Source organism: Oncorhynchus gorbuscha, linkage group LG22 (genome assembly GCF_021184085.1).
Source record: "Oncorhynchus gorbuscha isolate QuinsamMale2020 ecotype Even-year linkage group LG22, OgorEven_v1.0, whole genome shotgun sequence".
In the NCBI taxonomy this organism is placed as follows: Eukaryota; Metazoa; Chordata; class Actinopteri; order Salmoniformes; family Salmonidae; genus Oncorhynchus; species Oncorhynchus gorbuscha.
In genome coordinates this window covers 42,489,336-42,512,641 of record NC_060194.1, presented here as the reverse complement: position 1 = coordinate 42,512,641, position 23,306 = coordinate 42,489,336, and the positions used below count along the sequence as shown (strand labels likewise).

Sequence of the window (23,306 nt, the reverse complement as noted above, 5' to 3'; positions counted from 1 at the left end):
AGGTCACAGTTATGAAAACTTAGGACACTAAAGAGGCATTTCTACTGACTCTGAAAAACACCAAAAGAAAGATGCCCAGGGTCCCTGCTCATCTGCGTGAACATGCCTTAGGCATGCTGCAAGGAGGCATGAGGACTGCAGATGTGGCCAGGGAAATAAATTGCAATGTCTGTACTGTGAGACGCCTAAGATAGCGCTACAGGGAGACAGGACGGACAACTGATCGTCCTCGCAGTGGCAGACCACGTGTAACAACATCTGTACAGGATCGGTACATCCGAACATCACACTTGCGGGACAGGTACAGAATGGCAACAACAGCCCTATTTACCCCAGGAACGCACAATCCCTCCATCAGTGCTCAGACTGTGCGCAATAGGCTGAGAGGCTGGACTGAGGGCTTGTAGGCCTGTTGTAAGGCAGGTCCTCACCAGACATCACCGGCAACAACGTTGCCTATGGGCACAAACCCACCGTCGTTGGACCAGACAGGGCTGGCAAAAAGTGCTCTTCACTGACGAGTCGCGGTTTTGTCTCACCAGGGGTGATGGTCAGATTCGCGTTTATCGTCGAAGAAATGAGTGTTACACCGAGGCCTGTACTCTGGAGCGGGATCGATTTAGAGGTGGAGGGTCATTGTCATTGCAGGCAATCTCAACGCTGTGCGTTACAGGGAAGACATCCTCCTCCCTCATATGGTACCCTCCCTGCAGGTTCATCCTGACATGACCCTCCAGCATGACAATACCACCAGCCATACTGCTCGTTCTGTGCGTGATTTCCTGCAAGACAGGTATGTCATTGTTCTGCCATGGCCAGCGAAGAGCACGCATCTCAATCCCATTGAGCACGTCTGGGACCTGTTGGATCGGAGGGTGAGTGCTAGGGCCATGTCCCCCAGAAATGTCCGGGAACTTGCAGGTGCCTTGGTGGAAAAGTGGGGTAACATTTCACAGCAAGAACTGGCAAATCTGGTGCAGTAGGAGATGCACTGCAGTACTTAATTCTGTTGGTGGCCACACCGGATACAGACTGGTACTTTTGATTTTGACCCCCCCCCCTTGTTCAGGGACACATTATTCCATTTCTGTTAGTCACATGTCTGTGGAAGTTGTTCAGTTAGTCTCCGTTGTTGAATCTTGTTATGTTCATACAAATATTTACACATGTTACGTTTGCTGAAAATAAACACAGTTGACAGTGAGAGGACTTTTTTTTTTTTGCTGAGTTTATTATCATGAGACAACCTCCCCCCCAAACAACAAAGTATCACTTATCAGTTTAAGAAATATAATAAACTAACACATGAATACAGAACTCTGTCTTTATAAAGCACTATGCACAGAGACATTCCAATTGTAACCATGGACACCAGTAAGGCCAAAACCCATTAAGACAATATGAATTATATAACCAAAATTGGTCGCTCTACATTAGGTCTCCTTATAACCCATGTGTTCACATGGTAGCTACATACCAGTAAGTAGTTAGTGTAATTAGTTACAACTTTAAAAACTGTTAAACATGTTTAAGTACTAGCTGCCTACAATGTAATTACACCTATATACTACTGTATGCATCTACCACATAAATACATGGGTTTTACACCTAATGGAAAATGGGACCACAAAATCTACTAGAGAAACGGTGTGGACAACATTAACTGTTGCACCCTTAGTATTATATAAACACAGTGTGTAAGCTACTATATAAACCACACACTATTGTTGACAGCCTGGTTTAAACCAAACCCATAGCATGCAAAAACAATAAAAAAGGTCAAAAGGTCAGATTTAAACCAAATCAAAAAAACTATTGGAGAAGGTTTCCCGGGCCTTATCCAGGATTTATAACAATTTACAAGGAGATTCTCCATTAAGCTTGTGTTTTTTAGTTCACTAGGAAACCGCCCTTTGACCCCCTGCCCTTTGACCCCCTAAATCGATCATTATTCTATACCGTTTAGATCGTTGAGAATCCATGATAGCACCACATGATATAGGGTATGTAGTACGGTAGATACTTCATCTGTCATAAACATAGAGACAAGCAGTAGTGTGGTTCTTCTTCAAGGTACTGAATAAAGGAGATTGGGAAACATTGGGAACAAGCTAACCGACAGAGCTTCTGATGGTAGGACTGCAAACACATTGACCTTCTAGGTTGTGGAGATTGTTGACTGCTATTTTGCATAGGACTGGTGGGATAAATGATGAACTGGAGGACAGGAGAGTTTGGAGACAAAACGTCGATTTTATGTGACAGGATGATGAAACTCATGAGAGGGGCGTTAAGTCAGCGTAGGTCACAGTCAGGGCTGTGTATGTTGTGCTCTTTGACCTGGGTCTACGGCGCATCATCCAGGACTCTCAGCCAGTGCTGATCCCTGCTGACCCCAAGGTGTTTCACACGTTACAGAACTGCCACTGTAGGTTGAGTGCCCTCCCTCTCTCACGTCTGTCCTTTTCTTACCCTTTTTCACACCGAGTGCACTGAAATGTTTATCATTTGTTTAAGAACTTATAGTGTTCCATTGAGATCCTGTGTGTCAAAACTAAAATTAAATGAATAAGAAATTGGCATCCTAGAAGTCCTTTACTCTGATTTGCTGGCCTCTTTCTCTGGAAGGGGAGTGTCCTCACTCTGATTGGTTGCATCAGGACCTTGTGGCTCAGGATTGGTGAGGGGGTCATCTGTGGGTGGTCCTGGGGTTTGCATACAGTTGATTGGTTGCAGAACTATGGGAGGCTGAGAGGGATATACAGAGTGGAGACATCAGACCACTGTGGAGCAAGTCTGGGAGACAGACTATTGCCAACAATAGGCACACAGATAAGATTGTTGGCATCCTGCATAAACAAAATATACAGCCATTCCTCTCAACAAGTGGATCAATCGCATTGATGCTTTTTCTGCCATGAGGTTGTTGTCCTTCACTAGAATCACCACTGACTGGAGAAGTGTGTTAGCCAGCCTGGTAGACCGTTAGCAGAGGAATGGCTGTACATTGAGCTTGAAAACACCTCAGATAAAACTGGTGCCCTGGGTTGGCCTTACAGCACAAACATATTTGGGGACCAGGCTACCTCAGACACACAGAGGGGAAAAGCATTCTCAGGAAGGAAAGTTGCTTCAGAGCACCTCGTTTCACACCACATTCAAACCCAGTAGCTTACAGAAGCATCTTCACAATTTGCAGTTCAGAGAAAATGGGTGAGAGACAGTTCAGAACACTCCCCTCGTCATCGTCAGATACAATTCATGTTGTCAATGTGTGAATTCATCATGACTCTACCTACCAATAATGTTTAATGACCCTCAAAGTATCTATTCTAACACCACAGGACAATCTATTAAGACAATATGACACTTATCTAGGAGCAGAGGAATAAAATGGGAGAATCCAGGCGGGTGGCAGACACAGACCCTGGAGCCCACAGCAGCAAAGCAGAGAACCCACAGTAAAATGACAGTAGAAGACAGGAAGGGGCGGAGCACAGCAGGGGGAACAGCAAACAGAAACAGCATGTTGGAACGAAGAAGTGATTTATATCTAGTTTGTTTTCGGGGTTACGGTACTCAACTTTAAATTCTAGGTTTACTTTGTGGTACAAAACACTAGAAATGTTTCTTTCCGTAGAAGAAGAAGGCACTCAAATCAAACTGGTAATCACCACAAATCCACTTCCTGTCCAGAATAATGGCAGCTCTTTGCGCCACAGCGCCACCGCCAGGCTGGAGAGGAGGGTGCAAGGCACCAGGTATAACAGGGCCGGCTGACCCATCTGCATCAGGGCCAGAGCTACGAAGGTGATGAGCAGCCCGATACCATAACCTTCATGGGGGAGAGAGATGAGCGAGAGGAGAGTGGGTGGGTGGAGGGGGAGAGAGAGGAGAGTGGGTGGAGGGGAAGAGAGAGGAGTGTGGGTGGAGGGGAAGAGAGAGGAGTGTGGGTGGAGGGGAAGAGAGAGGTGGGAGAGGTGAGTGGGTGGACGGGGAGAGAGAGGAGAGTGGGTGGAGGGGAGGAGAGTGGGTGGAGAGGAGAGTGGGTGGAGGGGGAGGGAGAGGAGAGTGGGTGGAGGGGGAGGGAGAGTGGGTGGAGGGGGAGAGACAGGAGAGTGGGTGGAGGGGGAGAGACAGGAGAGTGGGTGGAGGGGAAGAGAGAGGAGTGTGGGTGGAGGGGAAGAGAGAGGAGTGTGGGTGGAGGGGAAGAGAGAGGTGGGAGAGGTGAGTGGGTGGACGGGGAGAGAGAGGAGAGTGGGTGGAGGGGGAGAGAGAGGAGAGTGGGTGGAGGGGGAGGGAGAGGAGAGTGGGTGGAGGGGGGAGAGGAGAGTGGGGGGAGGGGGAGGGAGAGGAGAGTGGGTGGAGGGGGAGGGAGAGGAGAGTGGGTGGAGGGGAAGAGAGAGGAGTGTGGGTGGAGGGGAAGAGAGAGGAGTGTGGGTGGAGGGGAAGAGAGTGGGTGGAGGGGGAGAGAGAGGAGCGAGAGGAGAGTGGGTGGAGGGGGAGAGAGAGGAGCGAGAGGAGAGTGGGTGGAGGGGGAGAGAGAGGAGCGAGAGGAGAGTGGGTGGAGGGGGAGAGAGAGGAGAGTGGGTGGAGGGGGAGAGAGAGGAGCGAGAGGAGAGTGGGTGGAGGGGGAGAGAGAGGAGCGAGAGGAGAGTGGGTGGAGGGGGAGAGAGAGGAGCGAGAGGAGAGTGGGTGGAGGGGGAGAGAGAGGAGAGTGGGTGGAGGGGGAGAGAGAGGAGAGGGGTGGAGGGGGAGGGAGAGGAGAGTGGGTGGAGGGGGAGAGACAGGAGAGTGGGTGGAGGGGGAGAGACAGGAGAGTGGGTGGAGGGGGAGAGACAGGAGAGTGGGTGGAGGGGGAGAGACAGGAGAGTGGGTGGAGGGGGAGGGAGAATGAAGCAGGTATGTTACTGCTTGTTTGGAACAAATACTAGTTGTTATAAAAGACTACACACAAATGACGTTTTTGACTATCAAAATGGAAATGTGTCGGTCTTACCGATAGTGCAGGCCAGGAAATAGAACCGTGAGGACTGCATTAGGATGTCAAACCTGTGACAGTAGGCTATCAGCAGACCTGAGAAAGAACATGGTCAACAGGGAAGAGTACAGATATCTATATGTGACAGTAGGCTATCAGCAGACCTGAGAAAGAACGAACATGGTCAACATTTACACATTTACATTTAAGTCATTTAGCAGACGCTCTTATCCAGAGCGTCTGCTACAGGGAAGAGTACAGATATCTCGCCACAGAAAGATACGACAACACGAGTTAGATATTGTACGACAACACGAGTTAGATATTGTACGACAACACGAGTTAGATATTGTACGACAACACGAGTTAGATAACAGTAGTGGAGTACACAGTACAGTAGTAGACTATAGTACAGTAGTAGACTATAGTACAGTAGTAGACTATAGTACAGTAGTAAAATACAGTACAGTAGTAGACTATAGTACAGTGGTAGACTATAGTACAGTAGTAGACTATAGTACAGTAGTAGACTATAGTACAGTAGTAAAATACAGTACAGTGGTAGACTATAGTACAGTGGTAGACTATAGTACAGTAGTAAAATACAGTACAGTAGTAGACTATAGTACAGTGGTAGACTATAGTACAGTAGTAAAATACAGTACAGTAGTAAAATACAGTACAGTAGTAGACTATAGTACAGTGGTAGACTATAGTACAGTAGTAGACTATAGTACAGTAGTAAAATACAGTACAGTAGTAAAATACAGTACAGTGGTAGACTATAGTACATTTACATTTACATTTACATTTAAGTCATTGTAAATGTAAATGTAAATGTACTATAGTCTACCACTGTACTGTATTTTACTATAGTACAGTAGTAAAATACAGTACAGTGGTAGACTATAGTACAGTGGTAGACTATAGTACAGTAGTAAAATACAGTACAGTAGTAGACTATAGTACAGTGGTAGACTATAGTACAGTAGTAAAATACAGTACAGTAGTAAAATACAGTACAGTAGTAAAATACAGTACAGTAGTAAAATACAGTACAGTAGTAGACTATAGTACAGTGGTAGACTATAGTACAGTAGTAAAATACAGTACAGTAGTAGACTATAGTACAGTAGTAGACTATAGTACAGTGGTAGACTATAGTACAGTAGTAAAATACAGTACAGTAGTAGACTATAGTACAGTGGTAGACTATAGTACAGTAGTAAAATACAGTACAGTAGTAGACTATAGTACAGTAGTAGACTATAGTACAGTAGTAGACTATAGTACAGTGGTAGACTATAGTACAGTAGTAAAATACAGTACAGTAGTAGACTATAGTACAGTAGTAGACTATAGTACAGTAGTAGACTATAGTACAGTAGTAAAATACAGTACAGTAGTAGACTATAGTACAGTAGTAGAGTACAGTAGTAGAGTACAGTAGTAGACTATAGTACAGTAGTGGAGTACACAGTACAGTAGTAGACTATAGTACAGTAGTGGAGTACACAGTACAGTAGTAGACTATAGTACAGTAGTAGACTATAGTACAGTAGTGGAGTACACAGTACAGTAGTAGACTATAGTACAGTAGTAGACTACAGTACAGTAGTAGACTATAGTACAGTAGTAAAATACAGTACAGTAGTAGACTATAGTACAGTAGTAAAATACAGTACAGTAGTAGACTATAGTACAGTAGTAAAATACAGTACAGTAGTAGACTATAGTACAGTAGTAGAGTACAGTACAATAGTAGACTATAGTACAGTAGTAGACTGGTACTAAGATGTCGCCGACTATAGTACAGTAGTAGAGTACAGTAGTAGAGTACAGTACAGTAGTAGAGTACAGTAGTAGAGTACAGTAGTAAAGTACAGTACAGTAGTAGACTATAGTACAGTAGTAGAGTATAGTACAATAGTAGACTATGGTACAGTAGTAGACTATGGTACAGTAGTATAGTAGAGTAGTATTACCTGGTACTAAGATGTCGCCGACTATAGTACAGTAGTAGAGTACAGTAGTAGACTATAGTACAGTAGTAGAGTACAGTAGTAAAATACAGTACAGTAGTAGACTATAGTACAGTGGTAGACTATAGTACAGTAGTAAAATACAGTACAGTTGTAGAATACAGTACAGTAGTAGACTATAGTACAGTAGTAAAATACAGTACAGTTGTAGACTATAGTACAGTAGTAAAATACAGTACAGTAGTAGACTATAGTACAGTAGTAAAATACAGTACAGTAGTAGACTATAGTACAGTAGTAGAGTACAGTACAATAGTAGACTATAGTACAGTAGTAGACTATAGTACAGTAGTAGACTATGGTACAGTAGTATAGTAGAGTAGTATTACCTGGTACTAAGATGTCGCCGACTATAGTACAGTAGTAGAGTACAGTAGTAGAGTACAGTACAGTAGTAGAGTACAGTAGTAGAGTACAGTACTAAAGTACAGTACAGTAGTAGACTATAGTACAGTAGTAGAGTACAGTACAATAGTAGACTATAGTACAGTAGTAGACTATGGTACAGTAGTATAGTAGAGTAGTATTACCTGGTACTAAGATGTCGCCGACTATAGTACAGTAGTAGAGTACAGTAGTAGACTATAGTACAGTAGTAGAGTACAGTAGGAAAATACAGTACAGTAGTAGACTATAGTACAGTGGTAGACTATAGTACAGTAGTAAAATACAGTACAGTTGTAGAATACAGTACAGTAGTAGACTATAGTACAGTAGTAAAATACAGTACAGTTGTAGACTATAGTACAGTATTAGACTATAGTACAGTAGTAAAATACAGTATAGTAGTATAGTAGAGTAGTATTACCTGGGACTAAGATGTCTCCAAATCCCAGCAGAGAAAAGGGCCTGTCACACAGAGCCAGAGGGGAGGAGTTGAGGCGGGGCACTTTGAGCACCATAGGAAGCTGGAGGAAGGCCAGCAAGGACAGGGAGCATCCTTTATTAGTTACATTATCACAGCCTTCTACTGTTACATCACTTCAAGAGAACGAACAACTGTCATAATGAGACCAAATCAAATCAAAGCCTACTGTACCTTTTCATGTGTGGAGGAGTCAGAGGGCCCAGCCGCCACCTCCACCATAATACTATGGCCACTCTGAGGAGACAAACACAGGACAACAACATGGTAGTGGCTTAATGCAGGGTTTCCCAAACTTGGTCACGGGGCCCCCACTAGGTGCACGTGTTGTTTTTTGCCCTAGCACTACACAGCTGATTCAAACAAACAAAAGCTTGATGATGAGTTGGTTATTTGAATCAGCTGTGTAGTACTAGGGCAAAAAAAAAAAAAGACATGTTCACCCAAGGGGGGGGGGGGCCCAGGACTGAGTTTGGGAAACACTGATAATGTAGTCCATTTATCTAGCCAGTTGGTTATTGCTTCATGTATAGCACATACAGTGCGTTCAGAAAGTATTCACACCCTTTTGTTATGGCAAGCCTAAATAAATAAGTTCAGGAGTAAAAATGTGCTTTACAAGTCACATAATATGTTGCTTGGACTCACTCTGTGTCCAATAATAATGTTTAACAAGATTTTTTGAATGACTAACTAATCTCTGTACTCCACACATACAATTATCTGTAAGGTCCCTCAGTCGAGCAGTGAATTTCAAAGACATATTCAAGCACAATGACCAGGGAGGTTTTCAAATGCCTCGCAAAGAAGGGCACCTATTGGTAGATGGCTAAAAATAAATTGACATTGAATATCCCTTCGAGCATGGTGAAGTTATTAATCATCTATACAACCCAGTCACAACAAAGATAAAGGCATCCTTCCTAACTCAGTTGCCGAAGAGGAAGGAATCCGCTCAGGGATTTCATCATAAGGCCAATGGTGACTTTAAAACCGTTTCAGAGTTTATTGGCTGTGATATGAGAAAACTGAGGATGGATCAACAACATTGTAGTTACTCCACAATACTGTATAGCACCGCCTGTATAGCACCGCCTGTATAGCACCGCCTGTATAGCATCGCCTAAGTCATGTCTTTTTTCACTAATTCAGATCAGCTTTTTGCCAATAATTGGTGAAAATATCAGAAATTTGTCCTGTAGCAAAAAGCGCTTTAGGATTAAATAGGTATCAATATTTCCTATTCAAAAGGAGGGGCTCCACTGTGACGTACCTTGGTGAAGAGAGGAGTAATAAAAACAAAGAAAACATCGTAGACAAACAGGGTCACCAGCAGCATGGTGCAGGCCTGGAGCAGAACACATGGAAGAACAAGAAGACATTAATAGGACTTCTCCAGCTTATGGATGTTGTTGAAAGAGGTTAGATACAGAGGTCACTGCATGTCATAGGGGGTCGGGGGGAAAAAAACTCCTGGTCATTAAACACGCACATGCATGATCATCAGTACAACTCCTGGCCCTACGTAGTTAATGTGGTCGGTAACACTTTAAAATGACAGACAAATCCACTGACTTGAATGGGATATTCCAGTTCTAGTGATTCTACTTTTATTATAGAATCATTTAGTTAGTGCTTGCAATTCGTCCTATTTCACACATGTACAAGTGTGTACTAATACGCATGTGTGAATTGGAAATGTTTTTGTTGTGTTTGTAAATATCACAACTTGGAGAGTGGGGTCACAGCCAGGAACTGCCATTATCAATGGAGATCCAGGAGCAATTAGGGATAAGTGCCTTGCTCAAGGGCACGTAAAGATTTTGTTCTACCTTGTCGGCTCTGGGATTCGAACAAGCGAGATTTGGGTTGCCGGCCCACCGCTCGGCTACCTTCCGCCCTGTTACGCTATGATCCATCTACGTGTATCGATTGAATTACAGTTGAAGTCGGAAGTTTACATACACTAAGTTGACTGTGCCTTTAAACAGCTTGGAAAATTCCAGAAAATTATGTTATGGCATTAGAAGCTTCTGATAGGCTAATTTACATAATTTGAGTCAATTGGAGGTGTACCTGTGGATGTATTTCAAGGCCGACCTTCAAGGCCTAAACTTAGATCCTAGAGATGAACGTACTTTGGTGCGAAAAGTGAAAATCAATCCCAGAACAGCAGCAAAGGACCTTGTGAAAATGCTGGAGGAAACAGGTACAAAAGTATCTATATCCACAGTAAAACGAGTCCTATGTTGACATATTGACATAACCTGAAAGGCCGCTCAGCAAGGAAGAAGCCAGAGCTCCAAAACCGCCAAAAAAAAGCCAGACTACGGTTTGCAACTGCACATGTGGACAAAGATCGTACTTTTTGGAGAAATGTCCTCTGGTCTGATGAAATAAAATAGAACTGCTTGGCCATAATGACCATTGTTATGTCTGGAGGAAAAAGGGGCAGGCTTGCAAGCGGAAGAACACCATCCCAACTGTGAAGCACAGGGCTGGCAGCATCATGTTGTGGGGTGCTTTTCTGCAGGAGGGACTGGTGCACTTCACAAAATAGATGGAATCATGAGGTAGGGACAATTATGTGGATATATTGAAGCAACATCTCAAGACATCAGTCAGGAAGTTAAAGCTTGGTCACAAATAGGTCTTCCAAATGGACAATGACCCCAAGTATACTTCCAAAGTTGTGGCAAAATGGCTTAAGGACAACAAAGTCAAGGTATTGGAGTGGCCATCAAAGCCCTGACCTCAATCCTATAGAAAATGTGTGGGCAGAACTTAAAAAGCGTGTGTGAGCAAGGAGGCCTACAAACCTGACTCAGTTACAGCAGCTCTGCCAGGAGGAATGGGCCAAAATTCACCCAACTTATTTTGGGAAGCTTGTGGAAGGCTACACGAAACGTTTGACCCAAGTTAAACAATTCAAAGGCAATGCTACCAAATACTAATTGAGTGTATGTAAACTTCTGACCCACTGAGAATGTGATAAAATAAATCATTATCTCTACTATTATTCTGACATTTCACATTCTTAAAATAAAGTTGTGATCCTGACTGACCTAAGACAGTGAATTTTTACTAAGATTTGTGAAAAACTGAGTTTGCATATGTATTTGGCTAAAGTGTATGTAAACTTTAGACTTCAACTGTACATATAGAATCATACTGACTATACAATACTGACTACACTGCATCTCGGTGCTAGAGGCATCATTACAGACAACCTGATTAGAATCCAGGCTCTATCACAACCGGCCGTGATTTGGAGTCCCATATAGAGGTACACAATAGGCCCAGCGTCGTCCGGGTTTGGCAGGTGTAGGCTGTCATTGTACATAAGAATTAGTTTTTAACTGACTTGTCTAGTTAAATAAAAATACAAATGAGGCGAATAGGCCTGGCATTAAAACGGTGTATGCACCTTAAACGTGGGCAGTCTGATAGTCTTGAGCATGTAGAGACAGAAGGCTATGCCCAGGGCGTCTTGTAACACCCACGCCCACCTAGGAGAGGACACAGCAGATGGCAGGAACAACAGTTAGCCAGCACATACAAAACACCTCAAGTAGCAATGCAAATATCACAGTACAGCTATATGGACACTCAGTCACTATGGTACTTTTTAATGGTGAGTTTACAAAACATAAGACTTTTATCTCATTATGTTGAAATAAGTATAGCCAGTTGTAACTGTAATGGCTTAGCAGATAATAAGAAAAGACGATCGTTTTTTTCCTGACTAAAAGAGAAGGAATATATGTATTGTTTACAGGAAACTCATTCAGCAATGTTAGATGAAGCTGTGTGGAAAAAGGCCTGGGAGTGAAATATACTTCTCCCAATGGGCAAAGAAATTTAAAAAGGGGTGATATTAATTAACAGAAATTTTGATCTGAATGTGCAAATTGTCCAAACAGATCCTCAAGGTAGATGGATGATTTTAAATAGGTTACCTATACAGTCCGAATAATGATGATCCACACTTCTTTGAAAATATATATATTCTGTTAAAGGTCCCCAAAGCCCACACATCCCTGGGTCGCTTGCCTTTGGAGGTTTAATATCCTGACCTAGTGAGATATACATGGATGAGGTTTAATATCCTGACCTAGTGAGATATACATGGATGAGGTTTAATATCGTGACCTAGTGAGATATACATGGAGGAGGTTTAATATCCTGACCTAGTGAGATATACATGGAGGTTTAATATCCTGACCTGGAGGTTTAATATCCTGAGATATACATGGAGGTTTAATATCCTGACCTAGTGAGATATACATGGAGGTTTAATATCCTGACCTAGTGAGATATACATGGAGGAGGTTTAATATCCTGACCTAGTGAGATATACATGGAGGAGGTTTAATATCCTGACCTAGTGAGATATACATGGATGAGGTTTAATATCCTGACCTAGTGAGATATACATGGAGGTTTAATATCCTGACCTAGTGAGATATACATGGAGGAGGTTTAATATCCTGACCTAGTGAGATATACATGGAGGAGGTTTAATATCCTGACCTAGTGAGATATACATGGAGGTTTAATATCCTGACCTAGTGAGATATACATGGAGGAGGTTTAATATCCTGACCTAGTGAGATATACATGGAGGGTTTAATATCCTGACCTAGTGAGATATAATAGGAGGTTTAATATCCTGACCTAGTGAGATATACATGGAGGAGGTTTAATATCCTGACCTAGTGAGATATACATGGAGGAGGTTTAATATCCTGACCTAGTGAGATATACATGGAGGTTTAATATCCTGACCTAGTGAGATATACATGGATGAGGTTTAATATCCTGACCTAGTGAGATATACATGGATGAGGTTTAATATCGTGACCTAGTGAGATATACATGGAGGAGGTTTAATATCCTGACCTAGTGAGATATACATGGAGGTTTAATATCCTGACCTAGTGAGATATACATGGAGGAGGTATACATGGAGGTTTAATATCCTGACCTAGTGAGATATACATGGAGGTTTAATATCCTGACCTAGTGAGATATACATGGAGGAGGTTTAATATCCTGACCTAGTGAGATATACATGGAGGAGGTTTAATATCCTGACCTAGTGAGATATACATGGATGAGGTTTAATATCCTGACCTAGTGAGATATACATGGAGGTTTAATATCCTGACCTAGTGAGATATACATGGAGGAGGTTTAATATCCTGACCTAGTGAGATATACATGGAGGTTTAATATCCTGACCTAGTGAGATATACATGGATGAGGTTTAATATCCTGACCTAGTGAGATATACATGGAGGTTTAATATCCTGACCTAGTGAGATATACATGGATGAGGTTTAATATCCTGACCTAGTGAGATATACATGGAGGAGGTTTAATATCCTGACCTAGTGAGATATACATGGAGGAGGTGTAATATCCTGACCTAGTGAGATATACATGGAGGAGGTGTAATATCCTGACCTAGTGAGATATACATGGAGGAGGTGTAATATCCTGACCTAGTGAGATATACATGGAGGAGGTTGAATATCCTGACCTAGTGAGATATACATGGAGGAGGTTGAATATCCTGACCTAGTGAGATATACATGGAGGAGGTTTAATATCCTGACCTAGTGAGATATACATGGAGGAGGTTTAATATCCTGACCTAGTGAGATATACATGGAGGAGGTTTAATATCCTGACCTAGTGAGATATACATGGATGAGGTTTAATATCCTGACCTAGTGAGATATACATGGAGGAGGTTGAATATCCTGACCTAGTGAGATATACATGGAGGAGGTTTAATATCCTGACCTAGTGAGATATACATGGAGGAGGTTTAATATCCTGACCTAGTGAGATATACATGGAGGAGGTTGAATATCCTGACCTAGTGAGATATACATGGAGGAGATTGAATATCCTGACCTAGTGAGATATACATGGAGGAGGTTTAATATCCTGACCTAGTGAGATATACATGGAGGAGGTTGAATATCCTGACCTAGTGAGATATACATGGAGGAGGTTTAATATCCTGACCTAGTGAGATATACATGGAGGAGGTTTAATATCCTGACCTAGTGAGATATACATGGAGGAGGTTTAATGTCCTGACCTAGGCTCAATCAAGCTAGTCGTCTTGACTACGTTCTTATTATTTCATTCTCTCTGGCACCAAAAGTTGTAAAAAATTAAAAAGGTGATCGGGGACAGAATGTGGTCGGACCATCAAATAATTGTCGTGTACATTCTGAAGGTATTCAGACCCCTTGACCTTTTTCCACCAAGTTACGTTGAAGCCTTATTCGAAAATTTTGTATTTTATTTAATTGAACTGAAATATTGCATTTGCATTAGTATTCAGAACCTTTAATCATTACTTTGTTGAAGCATCTTTGGCAGCGATTACAGCCTTGAGTCTTCTTGGGTACGACGGCACAAGCTTGGCACACCTGTATTTAGCGAGTTTCTCACATTAATCTCAGAAGATCCTCTCAAGCTCTGTCAGGTTGGAAGAGGGGAGTTGCTGCACAGCTATTTTCAGGTCTCTCCAGAGGTGTTAAATTGGGTTCAAGTCCGGCTGGGCCACTCAAGGATATTCAGAGACTTGTACCGAAGCCACTCCTGCGTTGTCTTAGCTGTGTGTTTAGGGTCGTTGTCCTGTTGGAAGGTGAACCTTCGCCCCAGTCTGAGGTTCTGAGCGCTCTGGAGCAGGTTTTCATCTAGGATCTCTCTGTACATTGCTTTGTTCATCTTTCCCTCGATCCTGACTAGTCTCATTTACATTTACATTTAAGTCATTTAGCACACGCTCTTATCCAGAGCGACTTAAGTCTCCCAGTCCCTGTTGATGAAAAACATCCCCAAAGCATGATGCTGCCACCACCATGCTTCACCGTAGGGATGGTGCCAGGTTTCCTCCAGGCATTCAAGTCAAATAGTTCAATCTTGGTTTCATCAAACCAGAGAATCTTGTTTCTCATGGTCTGAAAGTCCTTTAGGTGCCTTTTGGCAAACTCCAAGCAGGCTGTTATGTGCCTTTTACTGAGGAGTGGCTTCCGTCTCGCCAATCTACCATAAAGGCCTGATTGGTGGAGTGCTGTAGAGATGGTTGTCCATCTGGAAGGTTCTCCCATCTCCACAGAGGAACTCAATTGCTCAGTTTGGCAGGGCGGCCAGCTCTAGGAAGTCTTGGTGGTTCCAGACTTCTTCCATTTAAGAATGATGGAGGCCACTGTGTTCTTGGGGACGTTCAAATGGTACCCTTCCCTAGATCTGTGCCTCAAAACAATCCTGTCTCTGAGCTCCAAGGACAATTATTTTGTCATCTTAAATACAGAAATGCTACCAAAAATAATTTACTGAAACTTGTTACAAATGAGAGTCACCCATGATTCACCAAATTACATTTTGAAGGAGGAAGTGAAGGACTTTAAGCATATGGTTTTGTTTCAGTCTCCTCCATCTCCACTAACCAAAGTGAAGTATGTAGATTTGTTTTATATTGATATATATATTTATTTTAATTTTATCGGGCCTCTCGTGTGGCGCAGTGGTCTATGGTACTGCATCGCAGCTGTGCCATCAGAGATTCTGGGTTCGAGCCCAGGCTCTGTCGCAGCCAGCCGCGATCGGGAGGTCCATGGGGCAAAGCACAATTGGCCCAACGCTGTCTGGGTTAGGGATGGTTTGTCTGTTTCTCAAACTAGACACTCTAATGTACTTTCCTCTTGCTAAGTTGTGCACCGGGGCCTCCCACTCCTCTTTCTATTCTGGTTGGAGCCAGTTTGAGCTGTTCTGTGAAGGGAGTAGTACACAGCGTTGTACAAGATCTTCAGTTTCTTGGCAATTTCTCACATGGAACAGCCTTCACTTCTCAGAACAAGAATAGACTGATGAGCTTTAGAAGAAAGTTCTTTGCTTCTGGCCATTTTGAGCCTGTAATCGCACCCACAAATGCTGATGCTCCAGATACTCAACTAGTCTAAAGAAGGCCAGTTGTATTGCTTCTTTAATCAGGACAACAGTTTTCAGCTGTGCTAACATAATTGCAAAAGGGTTTTCTAATGATCAATTAGCCTTTTAAAATTATAAACCTGGATTAGCAAACACAACGTGCCATTGGAACACAGGAGTGATGGTTGCTGATAAATGGGCCTCTGTACGCATATGTAGATATTCCATTTTTTTTAAACTGCCGTTTCCAGCTACAATAGTATTTCTGATCAATTTGATGTTATTTTAATGGACAAAAAAAAGTGCTTTCCTTTCAAAAACAAGGACAATTCTAAGTGACCCCAAACTTTTGAACGGTAGTGTACATGTGATATGAGTAATGTAAGACATGTAAACATTATTAAAGTGGCGTTATTTAGAGTGGCTTTGTATAAAGTGACGAGTGAGCCATTTATTAAAGTGGCCAGTGATTGGATCTCAATGTAGGCAGCAGCCTCTCTGAGTTAGTGATTGCTGCTTAGCAGTCTGATGGCCTTGAATATAAGGTGATTTCAGTCTCTCGGTCCCAGCTTTAATGCACCTGTACTGACCTTGCCTTCTGGATTGTAGCGGTGTGAACAGGCAGTGGCACGGGTGGTTGATGTCCTTGATGATCTTTTTGGCCTCCCTGTGACATTGGGTGCTGTAGGTGTCATGGAGGGCAGGTAGTTTGCCCCAGGTGATGCTTTGTGCAGACCGCACCACCCTCTGGAGAGCCTTGCGGTTGAGGGCGGAGCAGTTGCCGTACCAGGCTGTGATACAGCCCGACAGGATGCTCTCGATTGTGCATATCTAAAAGTTTGTTAGGGTTTTGGGTGACAAGCCACATTTTTTCAGCCGCCTGCGGTTGAAGAGTCGCTGTTGCGCCTTCTTCACCACGCTGTCTGTGTGGGTGGACAATTTCAGTTTGTCCGTGATGTGTACGCCCAGGAACTTAACACTTTCCACCTTCTTCACTGCTATCCCTTCGATGTGGATAGGGGGGTGCTCCCTCTGCTGTTTCCTGAAGTCCACAATCACCTCCTTTGTTTTGTTGATGTTGAGTGAGATGGTTGTTTTCCTGACACCATACTATGAGTGCCCTCACATCCTCCCAGTAGGCTGTCTTATCGTTGTTGGTAATCAAGCCCACTACTGGTGTGTCGTCTGCAAACTTGATGATTGAGTTGGAGGCGTGCATGGCCACGTAGTCGTGGGTGAACAGGGGGTACAGGAGGGGGCTGAGCACGAACCCTTGTGGGGCCCCAGTGTTGAGGGTCAGTGAAGAGGAGATGTTGTTTCCTACCTTCACCACCTGGGGGTGGCCAATCAGAAAGTCTAGGACCCAGTTGCACAGGGCAGGGTTAAGACCCAGGGCCTCCACCTCGATGATGAGCTTGGAGGGTACTATGGTGTTGAATGGTGAGCTGTAGTCAATGAACAGCATTCTTACATAGGTATTCCTTTTGTCCAGATGGGATAGAGCAGTGTGCAGTGGGATGGCGATTGCATCGTCTTTGGACTTGTTGGGACGGAATGCAAACTGAAGTGGGTCTAGGCTGGCCGGTAAGGTGGAGGTGATATGATCCTTGACTAGTCTCTCAAAGCACTTCATGATGACAGAAGTGAGTGCTACGGGGCGGTAGTCATTTAGTTCAGTTACCTTTGCCTACTTGGGTACAGGAACAATGGTAGCTATCTTTAAGCATGTGGGGACAACAGACTGGGATAGGGAGCGATTGAATATGTCCGCAAACACACAAGCCGGCTAGTCTGTGCTCTGAGGACACGGCTAGGGATGGCATCTGGGCCAGCAGCCTTGCGAGGGTTAACATGTTTTACTCAGGTCACCCACGGAGAAGGAGAGGCGCAGGACTTGTTAGCGGGCCGCGACGGTGGCACTGTGTTATCCTCAAAACGGGCAAAGAAGGTGTTTAGCTTGTCTGGAAGCTTGACGTTGGTGTCCGTGACGTGGCTGGTTTTCTTTTTGTATTCCGTGACTTCCTGTAGACCCTGCCACATACGTCTCGTGTCTGAGCCGTTGAATTTCAACTCCACCTTGTCCCTGTACTAGTATTTCACTTGTTTGATTGCCTTGCGGAGGGAATAACTGTAACGACATTCAGAGGTGGAAGAAGGATCGGACCAAAGCGCAGCGTGGTAAGTGTTCATGATGTAATATTTAATTAAACGAACTGAACACTGAAATACAAAACAATAAAGTGAACGAACGAAAACCGAAACAGTACTGTGTGGACCAAACACTCACACGGAAAAGAAACACCCACAACTCAAAAGTGAAACCCAGGCTTACCTGTTTGAGGTTGTGGACAGGTGTCTTTTATACTGATAACAAGTTCAAGCAGGTGCCATTAATACAGGTAACAAGTGGAGGACAGAGGAGCCTCTTAAAGAAGATGTTACAGGTCTGTGAGAGGTCTGTGAGAGCCAGAAATCTTGCTTGTTTGTAGGTGACCAAATACTTATTTTCCACCATAATTTGCAAATAAATTCATTAAAAATCCTACAATGTGATTTTCTGGATTTTGTTTTCTGTCATAGTTGAAGTGTACCTACCTATGATGAAAATTACAGGCCTCTCATCTTTTTAAGTGGGAGAACTTACACATTTGGTGGCTGACTAAATACTTTTTTGCCCCACTGTACATATTCTAAAAGAAAGAAATGATCTCACTCCAATAAATGTGTATAGAAAGTTAGCAAAAATAGATAAGATCTTGCTACCTTGGAAAGGAAAATACCTGTCTATTTTTGGAGAAATCACCCTGATTAACTCTTCAGTCATATCTCAGTTTAATGTTGTTGTTCATTAGTTTACTCGGGTGGTAGGGTTAGTTGAAAATGATAAAGGAAAATATATTTTAAAAAGATAAAAATGTATATACATAAAAAAATGTATATGGGGGATTGAAAATTATATTGATGGAGGCTACAATGTATCTGCAATATTAAATCTGATCTACCACCTAAGAATAAAATAAACGCCTCAGGAAGACTATGTTGGCCACGGAGCTGAAACCTGATGCCTAAGCATTCATTAGATCTGGGAGCTAAAGGCTCAAGCCAGTCTTCAGGTCTCAGGCAACATTACTCATCCCTCCAGCGTAGACAACCAGTAAGACAGTTGGAAGATTCCAGGAATAAGCAGGAAATCCGGGAATCCTCTAACTGGGATTTATTGAAAACCTGGGAATTTTATAGAAGTTACTTTCCGAATATTCCGGAATTTTGTAGAAGTTACTTTCCAAACATTCCGGAATTTTGCCACCCTAATACTCACTGGTCTTCGTTGCGGAACACACCCCAGGTGACGCTGACTCCGATGCAGAAGGCTGACAACAGCAGCATGCGGACCTGAGGCCTCTTGTGGCAGTAAGGCAAGTTGTTCTCTGGGATCCTGTACACACACACACACACACACATCAGGAAGTTGGAAAAAGTAAATAAATTTAAAAAATACAACAATAGATGGAGAAGAGTCAACTATTTGCTTTGATTAAATTTCTGTTATATTTTTGGGGGTTGATTGTGTAATCCTATTGTGATTTGTGTTGTTGTTAGGTTGATTGTGGGCTACTTCCTGGTGATTATGAACAGATATTTGTTAGCTTGATGGTAAGTCTCTCACCTGCACTTCCCGAAGGGGAGTCTCCTAACAAAGGGCCAGAGACAGCTGTACAGGCCAACAGACGAGGCCAGGCAGAATATCCCAATGATCATATAAACTACACAGACAGAGAGGATAGAATGTAACAATGATCATAAACACTACACAGACAGAGAGGATAGAATGTAACAATGATCATAGACACTACACAGACAGAGAGGATAGAATGTAACAATGATCATAGACACTACACAGACAGAGAGGATAGAATGTAACAATGATCATAGACACTACACAGACAGAGAGGATAGAATGTAACAATGATCATAGACACTACACAGACAGAGAGGATAGAATGTAACAATGATCATAGACACTACACAGACAGAGAGGATAGAATGTAACAATGATCATAGACACTACACAGACAGAGATAAGTGAATGTTGACCAGTGAGAAAGGCAGAGAGACAGGTAAAGGCAGAGAGACAGGTAAAGGCAGAGAGACGGGTATAGACAGATATAGATGGGTACACGTTTGTATACAGGTGGTCATAGACTAGATTAAGAGACAGGTAGAGACAGGTATAGACAGGTAGAGATGTATATACAGGTGGTCATAGACTAGATTAAGAGACAGGTAGAGGCAGGTAGAGACAGGTAGAGACAGGTAGAGGCAGGTAGAGGCAGGTAGAGACCGGTATAGAGAAGTAGAGACAGGTAGAGACCGGTATAGACAAGTAGAGACCGGTATAGACAAGTAGAGACAGGTAGAGACCGGTATAGACAAGTAGAGACAGGTAGAGACCGGTATAGACAAGTAGAGACAGGTAGAGACCGGTATAGACAAGTAGAGACAGGTAGAGACCGGTAGAGACCGGTATAGACAAGTAGAGACAGGTAGAGACCGGTATAGGCAAGTAGAGACATGTAGAGACAGGTAGAGACAGGTAGAGACAGGTATAGATCCAGGTCGTACCCAGTTGGTCGTAGAAGAAGTAGAGCAGCACCAGCATGGAGCAGCACATGACAACGAACACAGAGATCATGATGGGCGTCACGTCCACCGTCTCCTCGTCCTGCTTCTCCACGCTGTCATCACGCTTGTGCTTCAGGTAACGCCTGCAGACAGATGGACACCACAGGGACACGTGAGGGAGGCCCCTGGGGACTGTCGTCAGTAACAGACCCCTCTCCATCCTGAGGCAACTGGTCTTCACCCTTCATCCTAAAGCTAGAGCCTCCCCCTCCAGGTAGAAGATCTAAGATCAGCTGTAATACCCTCCCCAAATCCTGGAGAGGCTTTAACTGTAGGATGAAGGGGGGTCTGTTACTGACAGTGGGAAGGTAAAGGGGGGTCTGTTACTGACAGTGGGAGGGTAAAGGGGGGTCTGTTACTGACAGTGGGAGGGTAAAGGAGGGTCTGGTACTGACAGTGGGAGGGTAAAGGGGGTCTGGTACTGACAGTGGGAGGGTAAAGGGGGTCTGGTACTGACAGTGGGAGGGTAAAGGGGGTCTGGTACTGACAGTGGGAGGGTAGAGGGGGTCTGGTACTGACAGCGGGAGGGTAGAGGGGGTCTGGTACTGACAGCGGGAGGGTAAAGGGGGGTCTGGTAGTGACAGGGGTAAAGGGGGTTGATACACGGACCGGTTTGTGTTGTTTTATTTACCTTGTATAACAGTATTTCAACGTTTGGTTTGTTAAAATGTGTTACGCTTCTCCGCCATGTTTAGTAATGTCAGTTTTTATGGTTTACTCCATTCGCTATGTCCTCACTCTCCCTTCCACACACCCCAATCCCCCCTCCCTCCCCCCCGTCACTCAAAGAGAGCAGTTATGGTTTACTCCATTCGCTATGTCCTCACTCTCCCTCTCTCTTCCACACACCCCAATCCCCCTCCCTCCCCCATCACTCAAAGAGAGCAGTTATGGTTTACTCCATTCGCTATGTCCTCACTCTCCCTCTCTCTTCCACACACCACAATCCCCCTCCCTCCCCCCGTCACTCAAAGAGAGCAGTTATGGTTTACTCCATTCGCTATGTCCTCACTCTCCCTCTCTCTTCCACACACCACAATCCCCCTCCCTCCCCCCGTCACTCAAAGAGAGCAGTTTTTATGGTTTACGCCATTCGCTATTTGTCGTCACTCTCTCTCTCTCCTCCACACACGCCACCACCCCCACACATGTCTACTCTGGTCTGGACACGTGCTCTCTAGCCAAACGCTCAAAGATACAATGCGGGTAGTCTAGTATATTATAATGAGACTTTTATGGATAAGATTAAAAAATATATTTGTATTTGTCAAACGGCAGTCAAGCATCGATCATCATATCACTCAGACCCTTTATATTTATTGGAAAGGAACGTCAAGATCACTGTGCACTTTCATCACCTTGTAAATTCATCGTAAATGATTTAATCTGTAGCCTAATAAACTGCATGGTTTCCAAAGTCGTAGTGGAAGGACCACACACCATATCATCGCGTGACTAAGTTTATTTTGATATGATAGTTATTATAATCAATATTTGCGCATCAAGGCGGTTCCACAAAAAGATCCCACCACGTCGTACAAACAAATGATCTGTCGGCATTTATTAAATTGTGCCGAAACTTCCTGTTTTCATCACAGCTGTTGTGATTTTTTTTATTTATACGGTATGACTTTACAGGCTTAATAACTGTGGATGGAAACGTGGTTATCGCCTATCAAAAGTAACAACTACTTCAGTGACAATCTGCATGTTGGTGACAACGATGCTGCTTTCCACTTTGCAACTTAATATAAATCCACAAGTGTTCTATAATTACACTATCAGTGTGTGTATCTTTTCTTAGCAAGTTGTGGCTAAAATAAATTGTGTTAGCTAATGCTAATCGCTAGTTAGCTGGCTAGCTAATACAGCCTGATACCATTAGTGTTGTCAGCCTAGATCAGCATGTTGTTTGTGCAATGGTACGGTATACTCTAAATCAGAGAGGAATAGGCGAAGCATGAATATTTTCGCTACATCAAAGCTACAGTAAGAGAACACATTTAATGTAACATGATTTAGGGTCCACTGGAAAACACTGACCAACACTTTGGTTCCTACAGTGCCACAAGAGCCCCTCCCTGGCTTTTTCATTCGTTGTCATGTCAAACATTGTATTCAAAGTGCCCACTAAATTCCAACTTTTGGTTGAAGTTTCATTGAACAGTATAAAACAATCAGAATGGACAAAGCCCCATTGAAATCACTTATAATGTATGTGTTGCCACCCTAAGGTCATGAGCTACTCATAAAGCATATTTAGAACTTTTTAAATTCAAAAACATTTAAAAAACATCAAACATATTGTGATATGATATTTTGCCCATATCGCCCAGCCCCTGCCGAACTGACCTCTGCTCAGTATCTAGACTAGAGGCAACTTCACTCTTCCCCTCTCTCTCTACCCTGCCCAAAGCACTCTCTTTTCCCCAGAGATAACCCTTGATCATTTAACCCACGTTCTAAATTAAGCCACTACTATGTGGCCTTGCAAGACTCTCCCTCCCACACTAGCTTTCATTGTAGTCTCAGACCACGCTGCTATCCACAAATGTCTGTTGGAATGGCCTATGGTTGTCTAGCTGTCTAAGCCGTTGCCTCCGGATCACATATTCCACTGCATCGTGAATTTGAATCTGGCCCCTGCCATTTCAGCAAACTCTCTCCATCTTCTGTGTCTACCGCTGTCCTACCAACAAATCAAAAAGTCAGGTGTCCTTTTGTGAGGGAATACTTTTTACTGTCTGTCAGACATCTTGATGTCCTTACTACTACTACC

At 43.4% G+C, this 23,306-nt stretch overlaps 1 protein-coding gene across 2 annotated transcripts in view; it reads right to left on the bottom strand.

Moving 5' to 3' along the window:
* Positions 1 to 1,207: 1,207 nt before the first annotated feature.
* Positions 1,208 to 23,306, bottom strand: part of sppl2 (signal peptide peptidase-like 2) — a 26,536-nt gene continuing 4,437 nt past the window's right edge. The window contains exons 6-15 of one of the 2 annotated variants that reach the window (XM_046322252.1): positions 20,468 to 20,610; positions 19,512 to 19,608; positions 19,164 to 19,280; positions 11,316 to 11,397; positions 9,162 to 9,236; positions 8,063 to 8,125; positions 7,832 to 7,931; positions 5,000 to 5,077; positions 3,675 to 3,835; positions 1,208 to 2,748 (exon numbers count right to left, since the gene is read on the bottom strand). In XM_046322252.1, coding sequence (XP_046178208.1) covers positions 2,596 to 2,748; positions 3,675 to 3,835; positions 5,000 to 5,077; positions 7,832 to 7,931; positions 8,063 to 8,125; positions 9,162 to 9,236; positions 11,316 to 11,397; positions 19,164 to 19,280; positions 19,512 to 19,608; positions 20,468 to 20,610 — 1,069 coding nt within the window. In that variant the 3' untranslated portion in view covers positions 1,208 to 2,595. Of the gene's footprint in view, positions 2,749 to 3,584; positions 3,836 to 4,999; positions 5,078 to 7,831; positions 7,932 to 8,062; positions 8,126 to 9,161; positions 9,237 to 11,315; positions 11,398 to 19,163; positions 19,281 to 19,511; positions 19,609 to 20,467; positions 20,611 to 23,306 lie in introns of both variants that reach the window. The other variant, XR_006834344.1, reaches the window with a different exon arrangement.